This window comes from Mastigoproctus giganteus, chromosome 10 (assembly GCF_048544385.1).
Source record: "Mastigoproctus giganteus isolate SK-2022 chromosome 10, ASM4854438v1, whole genome shotgun sequence".
In the NCBI taxonomy this organism is placed as follows: Eukaryota; Metazoa; Arthropoda; class Arachnida; order Uropygi; family Thelyphonidae; genus Mastigoproctus; species Mastigoproctus giganteus.
Genome location: NC_143584.1, coordinates 191,488,132 through 191,501,833, shown reverse-complemented (window position 1 = coordinate 191,501,833; position 13,702 = coordinate 191,488,132). Strand labels below are relative to the sequence as shown.

The window sequence follows — 13,702 nt, the reverse complement described above, 5'->3', positions numbered from 1 at the left end:
CTTTTTCACGGATAATTATACATATTTTCTGTTTTAAATAATATTTTGATTATTTCAGCTCATTTTAGAGATTAAATGTGAAAACAGTTCCATTCTCAGCAGTTCATCCACTGCAGTTCTAAGAAAATTCTTCCCTCAGATGTCAGCATGTTGCAAATAGATATGCAGTTGATGTTGCCATGTCGAGCAGTTTCTGTGTTTAAAATGCTTTTTGACAGTATTGGGCTGAATAATTTTATTTTCTATTGTTTAAGATTTGTGAGAAATCTCTTAAATAATAAATGTGGCACCTCCGTAGCCAGGTGGGAAGGAGCAGCAGTGCGTAGCACACACTTCTTGATTAGACCAGGGTTCGAGCCTGTCACCACCAAATACGGAGTATGTGGAAAGGTCAGGGAATGACCACCGCATATCCCAGAGCATATCCCTTAGTTGCTAATGCTCCTAAAAACCAAAATAATAAAAACAAATAATAAATGCTTATTTCAAGGCATGTGAAATACATATGGTAGACTTTCGAAATAATGGCACCTTCGGGGATTCAAGGTGCCGTTATATTGATTTTTCCATTATCTAGAAAGTTTTATTTTTATGTATTTAATGCAGAAATAATGAGGCCAAATAAGAAATAGAGAGATTAAGAATGCAATTTCATTAACTGCACATAAAAAAACATAAATGTGTTGCTGATCCAGTGTTATATTCTGCCATTAATACACTCCTGCTTAAGACCCATTCTATTTTCTTTATTATATCAAGTTTAGTCTGCGTGAGTAGCACAGTGGTATCCTCACTGGTTCGAAGGCCCGGGCTTGAATCACATCAATGACAAACTTTTATAGGCTCTTTTTCACTCCGTAGCTGAGTTAGTAGGTCTCGGGCATAGATAGCAAGGTTTTCCCCCCCAGAAACTGAGATTTTTGGTCCAGCAAAACAGGCAAATCGAGCAGAGAACACAAGCAATTTACAGACCCAATATACATGGGTATATGAATTAACATTCTGCGTGACCCTAATGTAATAGTTTGGATTATATCAAGTTTGTCACTAAGCTTTAATGTTTTTCTTCTTTTCTTCTCTGTATGAGGTTTATTAACTTTAGGAGCCATAGTGAGTGCTTTTTAATTTAAAATAAATGTAAAACAGTGGCGTAACCTGTGATATCAGTACAGAATTCACTTTGAAAATGTTGAACGTAAACAAATACAGTAATAACATGACTTGCCGCTTTTTTTTTTTCCAGCACCGCAAGACATCTGCGCTGTATGTATACAGGGTGTCTCAAAAATATTGGTACAAACATTTAGGGGAGGTAGGTAACATCTAAAGGAATATGAATCGCATAGGAACCCATAACTGGAAACGTCACGGAAAAGTAGTAGCAGAGGCACAAGAAGCAGAAATGACACAAGAGAGTAATTAGTGGAAAACATTTATTTGACATAATATTAACAATGGAGTACAAGATGTTACAACAGGTGCTTGAAGGTTCCACCATGAGACGCGATGCATGCGTGACACCGCCGCATCATTGATTAGTGGACACGGTCGAACACACCTGGAGTTTCTTTGATAGTAGCAGCAGCAGCGCAGAAAAGTCTCGCCCCGAGATCCATTTCTGTTTCCACATGTGATTCATGCACGATAGATTTGAGCCCCCCCCCACAGAAAGAAATCAAGGCTCGATAAATTAGGTGAGCGTGGGGGCCAGGCAACGGGTCCACCACGGCCAATCCATCGACGCCCAAAATGCCTGTTCAACTGGTCACAAACACACCTTCCATAATGGGCAGGCGCCCCGTCATGTTGAAACCAAATTTGCGTTTCACATTTGCTGGAACATCGTCAAGTAACTCTGGTAGAACTTGTTCAAGAAATATCTGATATTTAGCGGAGTTCATTCGGGATGGTAACAGGTATGGGCTGACTAAGTAGTCACCGACCATACCTGCCCACACATTTATTACGAAGCGATGTTGTGCCGCATGGGAGCGCACACCGTGTGGGTTGTCATGAGCCCATTGTGCTGATTGAATAAGCCTTCCTGAGTGAAATAAGCCTCATCCGTGAACAAAACATAGGCTGGAAAATTCAAGTCTTGAACACTTTCTTGGAGAAACCACTGCGCAAAAGCCACATATGCAGGATGATCTTGGGGGAGCAGTAACTGAACCCTTTGGAGATGAAAGGGGTGTAAGGAATCGTCGTGCCAGACACGCTGTACGTTGCAATGAGACACTCCTAAGGCAGAGGCAACGGCATGTGTGCTGGTAGTAGGATTATTCTGGACGGAATTCAACACACTTTCTTCAATGGCGGGAGTTCGCGTCGAACGTGGTCTGCCTGCACTACTCCTGTTACCTCTAAATGACCCATAATCGCACAAATTTTGATGCACATGCGCAAACAAACGGTGGTCCCATACATGTCTGTCTGGGAAGCGTTCTCCATAAATTCGTTGAGCGGCTTGTCCATTGCCCTCTGCTAATCCATACACTAGGTGCATGTCTGCCAGCTCACAGTTCGTATATCGATGCATGCTCTTCATATGGCGACTACTGCTCAAATGAGTAAACCAGAAATTTTCCCTTTTGCGAACTGATGAACAGCACCGTCTACCAACGTACGGTGATGTTTCCGGTTATGGGTTCCTATGCGATTCACATTCCTTTAGATGTTACCTACCTCCCCTAAACGTCTGTACCAATATTTCTGAGACAACCTGTATATCTGGTCTTAGTGTGCCATTATTTCGACAGTCTACTGTATCTACTAGTTATAAATCAAATGAAAGATTATTTAAACATGCTTTTTTGTGATGAATCACTTACTTTAGTCATAGTAAGCCAGTTCACATGGACTTTGTCATGTATTATGTCCATACAAATGTATGTCCATGGGGCCAATTTGCATGTTCTGTAAGTTCTGTTGAAGAGGCCTTTAAGAATTGCTTCAGTCTCTGATAGAATTTGAACCTAGGCTTCTCAATGAGACAAAAACCACTTTACTATTATGGAGGAAATTCAGCTTGTATGATATTCATTTGTTTTGACATATGTACAGTGTTTGTTAGTGTAGGTATTCCTTTTTGCTGCAAAGCTTGTACAATTAGCATGCTTAAATGAAATAACTATAAGTGAAAAATTAAGAAATTAAAACTTTATATTTTAAGTGCATAAAATGTATATTTAAGATTTAAATCTTAAATATACATTAATTTTTGTATGTTGTCAATGGAATTTAATCCTGAGGCCAAAATTTCCAAAGTTTGAATTAAAAAAAGAAATTCTGCTTTCTTCCAGTAAAATATATAACCTTCTGCTTCCAGAAGTCAAAGGTTGACAGCTGTGCACACAGTTCCAAGTACATCCCATATTGTATTAGTCATATAGTACAAGGAAGTCACAGGCTTTGCTGCACTAGCCCAAAAAATAATAAATAAATGAATAAAATTAATAACTAAACAAAAACCAAAAAATATAAAAATAAAATATATTTATGTAATTGGGTTTCTCAGGGGTTGAAAGACTAAGGTAGGTTATAAAAAGGTTGTGTTCAAGAAAGCCAGTAGAGAATATTTGCATGTGCAAGTACTAAAAGGAAAGGAATTAACTGTATTAACTTACTGTAAACAGAACAGCAAGATCAGTATAGATGGTTCAAGCATATGCCTATGAGTTTTAACGGGTTCTTTGCATCTGTATTCACACAGGAATATATTTTTCAAGGGGAGAAGGCTTTTGATTCAGTTATCAGCATTAAATGAATTTGTAGTGATTTGAAGTGAAAAAATGCTCTGGAGGAGAAATTATCAAGTTTAAAAAGCACAAGGAGCTGATAGCATCTTTCTCTGGCTGTACAGGAAGAATTGGCTAAGATCATTTAATCCTTATTTATAATAATGGGGGCATCCCTAGCCTGGTATCTGCAGCAGAAAAAGAATTAGGAATCTGTGATTAAGGATGCAGTTTACCTTATAGTCATGATATAAGAAAGTTACAATATAGTTTTTAAGGATCTTGGCTGACAAGTTATTAGATAGTCTATAAAAAATGAGATGCAAAGAATAACTGGTATAATTTACTTAGGTTTCAGAAAGGCTTTTAACACAGTTAAAATTGGAGAAATGTTGCACTTGGACTATGTTGTTATAGTGAATAAAGTTGATGGTTAATTAGTAGAAGAGAGAGAGAGTGGTTATAAATGGACAGAGCTCTAAATTGACCAATGTTATGAGTAGGTTTCTTGGAGTTCTGTGCTAGTGTACTTTTTATATCTAATTTTCATTTAATGATATTCAGTAAGAACGGCCAAAATTCATAAGGGATACCCATAGTTTTTTGTATCCACTGACCTGAATGGTGGCTTCCTTCACTCTGAGGATGTTTTTTTTGGATAAAGTAGCCAGCAAAATCTTTGGACCTGAATCTGATTGAGCGTGTCTAGGATGCCTTATGCATACAAATTGGGACACTTATCTCGTAGAATTCATTTATTAATACAGAATTTTAATTCTGTATTAATAAATACTAAATTATTAATAAATAATTTTCTTAACTGAATTTTTTTCCCTGCCAAGTTTCATTAACCACACTGTGAAACAGTAGTGTGTATATTAATAATATATAAGTAAATAAGTGCCTTAATATTAGAAAAAAAAAATAATAATAATAATTGTAATGGCTCAATATATTTTTCTCACTAATCTCCAAGAGCTAAGATCTGCTCTTGGAGATGAGTGTGATTTATTTCAACGTAGCATTATGGTCAGCCTTGTAAATACAGTGAAGTTCGTTAGAGGTTTTTGACTTTATCAAGAATGATCATACTCCCTATTAAATGTGTGAATTATGCATGATTGACTTCTTAGTAATAGGATGTCATGACTCATGAGTTTGAAATGAAAGATACTCATGAGAGTATCTTTCATTTCAAACTCAACATAATTAAGTTTTATAATAATACCTTTCCATGAATGCAAGGCTGGATTAAGGATGAAGTAGGCCCCTGGCCAAATTTAACTTTGAGGCTCCTTTAATATATATATATAAAAACTATTATTATTATTATTATTAGAAATTTTTAGCAATACTTTAGAAAATATTTACACTGAAAATGAGGCCCCTGCTATGGCTGGTTTGGCTGTAGCATTAATGCAGCCCTGCATGAATGATTTGATAGGATTTCATTAGGCACAAAATTTTTCTTGTTAGTTTAGATTTTGATTTTACCTAAACTTTTGGACACCCATGTTTAATGTACTTGGCATCCTTTCTTGTATTAGGAACTTACTAATTGAGGGCCTTGTTCATTCTGCAGGATGAATTATATATTAAATTAACTGTTTAATACAAAACCTTGGCACGCATTCAGTCCCCCCTGCGCCTCCAAAAAAAAAAAAAAAAAACATACATCAAGTTACCAGGAATTTTACTGAGCTCATCCTCTTTGACATGCAAAAATAATATATTTAAGCTATAACTTCAGTTGTCATTCAGAGATCAGTAGCTTTTTTTTTGAGACATTGTATAATTAGTATATAGTAAAGTTAATTTTTTTAGCATAATAACCCTTTCTGAAATTAAGTTTTACGCCTTTGCAAAATATTAAGATAATAAATATCTTGTTAGTTAATCCATTAATGTGCCATTGATATATTTTAAAATTATATTTCAGCTCAATGGTAGGAGTTGATCTTCCACAAAAAGCATCAGGATTCTTATTAAAAAAAGAGTTACAATATTTTGCTAAAGCTCTTGAGAATCCCGAACGTCCCTTTCTAGCTATTTTGGGTGGGTATGTATCTTTAGGGCTTTGTTATTATTATTAATTTAGGTAAGCATTGCTAAATGAAACTTTATATATTTAAGTATATGAAACATTTGATTTTCTGTAGGTCAAAAGTAGAAGATAAAATTCAGTTGATTAGGAATATGTTGGACAAAGTTAATGAGATGATTATTGTTGGAGGAATGGCATTTACTTTTTTGAAAGTAATAAATGGAATGGAGGTAAGATTTTATTTATAAATTTATATATCTTTCTATATTTTAAATAATTTTCTGCCTAGTGATATTTATTCAGCCAATGAGAGAAGAGAAATGTGGGTTACGTGGTAATACATAACTAATACTAAAATACGTAACAGAAGCTTGTTTTACTGTGGTAAAACAAGCTTCTGTTTAAGCATGATCATGTGCTATGTTTGTCTAGCATGAACAACTGGTACCATTCTTGATTTTCACATATATAATGTATTTATGTATTCATAACTGAGGAATAGACACACAGTGTCAAAAGCTTCTGTAAGTATTTTATTTTATCAAAAGAAGCAAGTGCAGCGAGTAGGGGGCGAAGCCCCCTAGTATAAAGATTATTTTAATGCGGTCAGTTATTTTATCAGAATATTTATGAGTAATTTGGAAAGAGTATACTGGGATGTAAAATTAGCTATTTTTATCGGTGAAGTCAAAATACAGCATATGGAATGTTAATTCTGAAGGGAATTGGTCATAATGTCATTAAAATTTTAATTTAAATTGTTTGTTTTCAGGCACATTCGCATACATGAGCAAGGCTCAGCTCAGAAAATATGCTCGCCCATGGTCAAGTAGATATGACCAGCTCGCAAGTAGCTACAGACTAGACAAAACAATGTTTTTATTAACATTTAATAATAAAATATTATTGTAACATTCACAGAAGTTTTTGAGACAGCTTCAAACGCCGAAGAATGACCAACAATGATAACTGCCGCCATGATAACGGGCATGCCATCCTGGTCTCTGGTAGTGCGCACATGCATGGTTGGAGTCACATGAACCACACTAAGGCACATTGGTCGGCATCACTGTCATTCTTATTTTTATTAGGACTTTATGCTATAAAAAAAAAAAAAACAACACACCATGTAGGGGGGGTCCCTTTTTTGTATGGCGAGTAGGGTCTTTCATAATTTGTCAAGCCCAGAACATGAGTATAATCCATTTTATGGCATTGTGGTCAGTGCCTGCTATTTCTTCCTCCATTTTCAAGTTTCTGATACAGTTTCCTTAGTTGATGATACATATAATTGAATAATTAGTAACCAATTATATCAATGATTGATATGCAAATTAGTCAGTTATTAAATCTACAACAGTCAATTATTGTGATTTTCATAATCGACACATGCGCACGCACACACACACACATTCACACACACTGCCCAGTCAAAACAGGATTGGACAGTGTACCTAAAGTGACTATATCCTCCTCCTCTTGTTGCCAGGATTCTCCCCCATAGATATATGATTGTCTGCTGTGGTGGAGGATCCAAATGCTGGCTCTGTTGATCCACATAATCCCACTGACCTGAATGGTGGCTTCCTTCACTCTGAGGATGTTTTTTTTGGATAAAGTAGCCAGCAAAATTACTGATACTAGACAATTATCCCTGAATTTGGCAGCCAAGATTCACCTGAAAAATCACAATACTGGCAATGTGGCAGGATGCATAATCCTGCTAGAACATCCCCTTGTGCCTTCTGAAAAGATGGGCTTGTGTGCTTGATCACAATGAATAGGTATTTTTTGGAATTCAAAGTGTGGTCTAGGGGTATGAGTTCCATGAGATTCCAAGATAAACATCCCCATACCAAAACATTACCACCACCACCTGCCTACTTCTGTTGGACCAGGACATTAATGTGATTCCTCTCTGCCATTTGTCACCATACCCTCCATATGGAGGGTATGGTGACAAATGTAGAGAGGAATATGATTCACCAGAAAAGGCAACTCTTTTCCAATTGTCAGTAGTCCACTGACACCCTTCAGATGCAAACTTTAGGCATTGTTGGTGATGGGTGGCTACCATTTTCAAAGGTAGGCTACATCCACCATGACCATTGACAAGGCACAAATGTAGTGGTCTAATGACTGCTGCTGCTGCTCTGTCTAGTATCCATCCATTCATGGGACACCTTAGCTACAGTAATCCATGAAGGGACCACAAGATTCACGGTTTCCATAATTACTGATACCAGACAATTATCCCTATTTTGAAGCCCAATCAGATCATGTGCCATGAATTTGCAGTATTACATTTACTGTTTCTTACCACAACACATGTGCTTCCAGGCAGGGAGGAATGGCTTATTTTTAAAACATGGAGGGTGGTCATCATGTTTTGACTGGTTAGTGTGTGTAAAATGACTGAACAGAACTATTGGCTGAGTGATAACAGCTAACAGCACTTTATCTAATGTTATAACATCAGATCGATGATCATGGTGATCATATAACATCAGATCAAATCCCTCCACTGTTAGGTTTTTCCTCTCCCAGTTTTCTTCTCATCAATTTTGTAATCACCTAATTTGCATATAATTGATTATTAAAATGTTATAATGGATTATGACTCTCAATTATGCCCATTACTACTCCTTAGTGAGAACTAGATCTATGATATTAGAGCCCTTCGTACTCTCTTGGACATACTGGGATAAGTAGCAATCATTCAGTTTGTTCAAAAAGCCTGTTACCATATAGTGTATTTCCAGTTCACTTATTCTAGTCTGTAAAGAGGTAGGTTGAAGTCACTCTAGATAAGTGTCATACTTGCTAGCCTATAACATACCCCCACTGTCATATTCCCTTTATTGCAAGTCATTTCACAGCTCGCTGACTCAACTTCTGCATCTTCTATCTGACTCAGTAGATTCTTATTGCCCCTGGGCAGATTTTGATTAGAAGCATTACTCCCCACCCTCCATTTTTTTCTTTTCTTTTTTTAACATGTGGTATTGACCAAAATGAAATTCTTCATCTCATATCTCTAAGAGACATCACGTCTTGGAGCCCAACGACATCAGCATTATTTGACCTGATCAAAAGCTCAAATTCATTTAATTTGTTTACAATACTCTTCGCTTTACTGTATAGACAAATTTATGTTTTTTACTGTATTGCTTTTGCCAACACTGCACCCCTTATAGTTACTTAAAGTATTTTTCTACATGGTTCTCAGCTGCTGATGAATTTTGCTTCTCTTACACATTCCCTCTGAGGTTTTCAAGTTATTAATGGTTAGACACAAGCACTTTCAGAGAGAGAGAGAGAGAGAGAGAGAGAGAGAGAGAGAGAGAGAGAGAGAGAGAGAGAGAGAGAGAGAGAGTGTACAAAATTACATTTGTACTCTCTTCCATGCCACTGACCTGTGCCAATCTTGTCAACTTCCCTAAATCCGAAATAGCAGTTTCCCCGAACCCTTAATTCATCCTCAGTGCCATTAGCAAAAACGTTTTCAGCAAGTGTATTGTGTCTATACATAATATACTTGCTCGCCCTCATATCCTAGATCTAGTTCTCACTAAAGAGCCCAACTGTATCAAAATATTTACTGAAAAACCCAAAATAGAGGAAAAACTACTCCCTCTGTTTGAGCTTGTTTAACTACAGCTTGGATCTAAGAGTCCTTTAAGAATTCTTCCAGTCTCCAATGAGATTCAAACCAAAGTCTCTCTAAATAGGTGAAAAGTGTTGAAACCACTATATTGTCATGATTACTGCCAAAGTCTGACTGATATCAGGTAATAATTTTTCTTGTATTTATTTTGGATCTATTTTTTTTATTGTTTTATATATTATTTTGTTATATGTACTTGTTTATTTTTTTTATAAACTTTTCAGAAATGTACTCATTTTAAGCATTACTCTTATAGATTGGGAATTCTCTATTTGATAAAAAAGGAGCAGAGATTGTAAATGAATTAATGGAGAAAGCTAAGAAGAATAATGTTCAGATGCATCTTCCTGAAGACTTTATCACAGCAGATAAATTTGCTGCTGATGCCAATACAGGTACTGCTACTGTAGAATCGGGTATTCCTGCTAATTGGATGGTATGTAACTTTAATTAACTTGAAATTACTTTTAGTAGACTATAAAAAAGATTAATTTAAATACAGTCGGAACTCTCATTAATGAACTTCCATATAGTGAAATTTTCTGTGTAGTGAACTTTTTTGATTTCCCCTTGATCATTACATTGAAAATAGTTTCCATATAATGAAGAAAATTTCCATACAATGAACTGATTTCAAGATACCAGGGTACGTATTGTTCGCCCCTTTGGCTTTTAGGCAATAAAGCTGATGATGTAGAAAGTACGATTTAAGAGCTAAAAGGATTAAGCATTAATCCCTTTAGCTTTTAATAGCTAAAGGCTTTAATTCCACGAATTAAGAGTTAAAACATTTTACAATTTAATCATGCTGTAAAACCTTGCAGGAGGAAACTGGCCACCACAGTGCAGGATAGAAAAAGATGGAAGTTTGGGAGAGGCCTTTGTCCAGCAGTGGGTCAGCAATGGCTAAAAACCTATAGAACTTATACTCTACTATGCCGAGAAGTCCTACTGGTCAGCTGTCCACAGCCATTGGCAAGACGCCTCCGTAGCCAGGTAGGCAGGAGTAGCAGTGTGTAGTACATGCTTCTTGATTAGACCGGGGTTCAAGCCTGTGACCACCAAATATGGAGGATGTGGAAAGGTCAGGGAATGACCACCACATATCCCTGGAGCAATATGGCCTTAGTTGCTAATGCTCTTAAAAACCAAATAAACACAAACACAACGGCCATTGGCAAAGATTAAGGCATATTCCCGATGTAGGCATTGGGTCTGGTCAACCTATTTTCTACCGTAAACATCCTATTAGAGAATTAGGAGAGTGTGATTATCCTTTATCTCGAAAATTCATGTCATTTTCGAAGAAAAGAGTCATCCACACTTTCACTAAATTTCAACTGTCTCTGTTTACATGGTAGCTACAAATGGCCCTAATTTCAGCTGTTCTAACTGCTTTGCAAGTAGTAGTAGTAGCATGTGATGCAAGAAAGCAAGTGTATGAGCTTATGCAGCATCAGCCAAAAAAAAAAAAAAAAACCACACACCATTCTCTCCAAATGCCTGTCCAGTTCCTCCTTAAATTTATTTAACCTATCAACTTCCACAACGACAGATGGAAGCTTGTTCCAGCAATTAACCACCCGCTGGGTAAAGGCAAATTTCCACACATCTATTCTACATGTCTTTTCTTAATTTGAATTTATGCTCCCTTAGGTTCGTAATCTGAACAAGTGGAAGGATCCCATCAGAATTCAGCGTGCTCAACCCATTCAAGGCCTTATACACCTCAACAGATCACTTCACAGGTGCCTAGTCTCCAGCCACTGCAATTTGCAGAACTTAAGCCTCTCTTGGTAAGAGGATCCCTTCATTCCCCTCACCAGTCTTGTTGCTCTTCTCTGTACACGCACCAGCAAATCTACATCCTTCCTAAAATGAGGCCTCCAGACCTGTATGCAGTACTCAAGGCGTGGCCTGACCATTGCCTTATACAGAGGGACAATCACCTCCTTCTCCCTGCTAGCAAAATTCCTATATATCATTGACAAAACCCCATGACCTGCCCTGGCAGCCTGTCTGCATTGCTCAGAAAACTTCATATCTGACTGCACAATTACTCCCAGGTCTTTTTCATTTTCTACCACCTTAAGCATAGTAGCACACAGTTGGTACGTTTCTCTGGGGTTACTTCTACCCATATGCAGTACTTTGCATTTGTCAAGGTTAAACTTCAGTTGCCACTTCTTAGCCCATCTGCCCAAATTATCTAGATTCTGTTGCAGTAGCACACTGCCATTACTGTCATTAACAACCCTGCCAACCTTTGTATCATCTGCAAACTTCGACATTAAATCTGATATACCTTCATCAATATCATTGATAAATATACAAAACAACAGTGGACCTAACACTGGACCCTGTGGGACTCCACTAATAACATTAGTCCACGAAGAGCAGCACCCATTGATTACCACCCTCTGTCTTCTCCCACTTAACCATCCTTTTATCCATTGTAGTAACTTACCCTTAATACCATTCTGCTCCAATTTGTACAATAGTCTTCCATGCGCAACAGTGTCAAAAGCTTTCCTGAAATCCAAATATATGATATCAAAATTATTTTTTGCATCCAGTTCCTTTATAACCACATCATAACATGCAATCAAATTTGTCAGACAAGACTTTCCCTTAACAAACCCATGCTGTGTCTGAATTATTGCTGCAGTCTTGTCTAGATGATCCTGCAGTGCATCTTTAACCAGTGATGTTTTGCAGTATCAGTTCTGTCAATTTCAGTGTAAGAACGTACAAGATACTATTATGAAAGGAGAAGGGAAAAAAAAAAAAGGATTGAGGTGCAATGGTCCTTGGTTGGGGAACTGACAAATTGCTGCTATGCAGTAGATTTATTGTACTGAAGAGTGAACATCACATGCAACTATTGTCTTCTCCACCTTTAAAATTAGTTTACATTCATTTCAGAAGTATACCAGTAATGTTTTCAGACTAAACTGAGGGCAGGGAACAGTTTTCCCATTAAGAAAATTGCAGTTGATTAGATAAAATTTAAATTTAGAAACTGTAAAACCGAAACAGTATTACTTAATCCAATTTTAATTCAAATATTTCAACCCAAACATGACAAAAGTCCAGACATCAAATATCCTAAACCTAAAAATAAGTAAGATAGAGACCCTGTACCCTTTAATTGAAACACCTTGTATATATATATTTCCAAACTTCTACAATTATGCAAACATAGATAGCAAGCTAAATGAGGTAATGACAGTCACTGTTAAATTCCTGAACTGAAACTGATATTGGTTGTCAGTATTTTGTTGTTTGGAATTTTAGATAAATGATCTACTATAGTAGTAGGCTTTTATTAATCATAAAAGGGGGGGGGGAAACCTGTAATTTTCAAATTATTTTGTTTAAATCATAGGGTCCCAAACTTTTTATACCTTGAGCCCCCCCCCCCTTAAAATGTTTGATAAATTTCACAGGCAAACAGATTTGGCCTAAAATTTAGCTATGAATATATATATATATATATATATATATATATATATATATATATATATATATACACACTTCAATACATTTAATCTCAAAGAAATAAACAAATACCGTATTTCCCCATGTATAAGACGCACCTTTTTTCGAAAAATTTGGGGTCTAAAAACTGGGTGCGTCTTATACAGTGGTTGCAGATTTTTTTTTTACTTGCATTTCCCGCTTTTTCGTGCTTGTTGTCTTTGCGCTCATTGTTTCGTGCTTGTTACCGGTATATTAGGTTACGTTTTGCCACATTCTGCCCAGAAATGGCTCAGAAAAGATTTTCGTACAGTGCTGAATTCAAGTTAAGTGATCCAGTTTGCAAAAGTGAATGGAAATTGTGCTGCTGAACGTAAGTTTGGTCCTCCTCCAACTGAGAAAACAATCCGAGACTGGCTACGGGAAGAAGGCCATGAGAGGCAAGTCAGCAAAATGGCCTGATTTAGAGAGGGAATTGAAGATATGGATTGAGGAGCAAAGGGCAATTGGAATTCTTGTGTCCACAAAGCTGGTTCAGCATGAGGCAAGAAGAATTGCTGATGAAAAAGAAGTTACTGATTTCAAAGGAGGACACAATTGGTGCTTCAGGTTCGTGAAACGGAATGGACTAAGCATGCATACATGCACCAGACGTGCCCAAAAGATTCCTGAAAGCTATGAGCAGAAGGTCCTTGAATTTCATCATTTTGTCATTCAATGTCAGAAGACACATCAGTTTGAGTTGGGACAGATTGCAAATATGGACGAAGTCCC

At 36.8% G+C, this 13,702-nt stretch overlaps 1 protein-coding gene across 2 annotated transcripts in view; it reads left to right on the top strand.

Annotated features, from left to right (window-relative positions):
• Pgk (phosphoglycerate kinase) overlaps positions 1–13,702 on the top strand; it is a 110,043-nt gene that overhangs the window by 69,140 nt on the left and 27,201 nt on the right. For both annotated transcript variants that reach the window (XM_090383477.1, XM_090383478.1), the window contains exons 6-8: positions 5,677–5,796; positions 5,897–6,011; positions 9,705–9,884. In XM_090383477.1, coding sequence (XP_090239603.1) covers positions 5,677–5,796; positions 5,897–6,011; positions 9,705–9,884 — 415 coding nt within the window. The remainder of the gene's footprint in view (positions 1–5,676; positions 5,797–5,896; positions 6,012–9,704; positions 9,885–13,702) is intronic.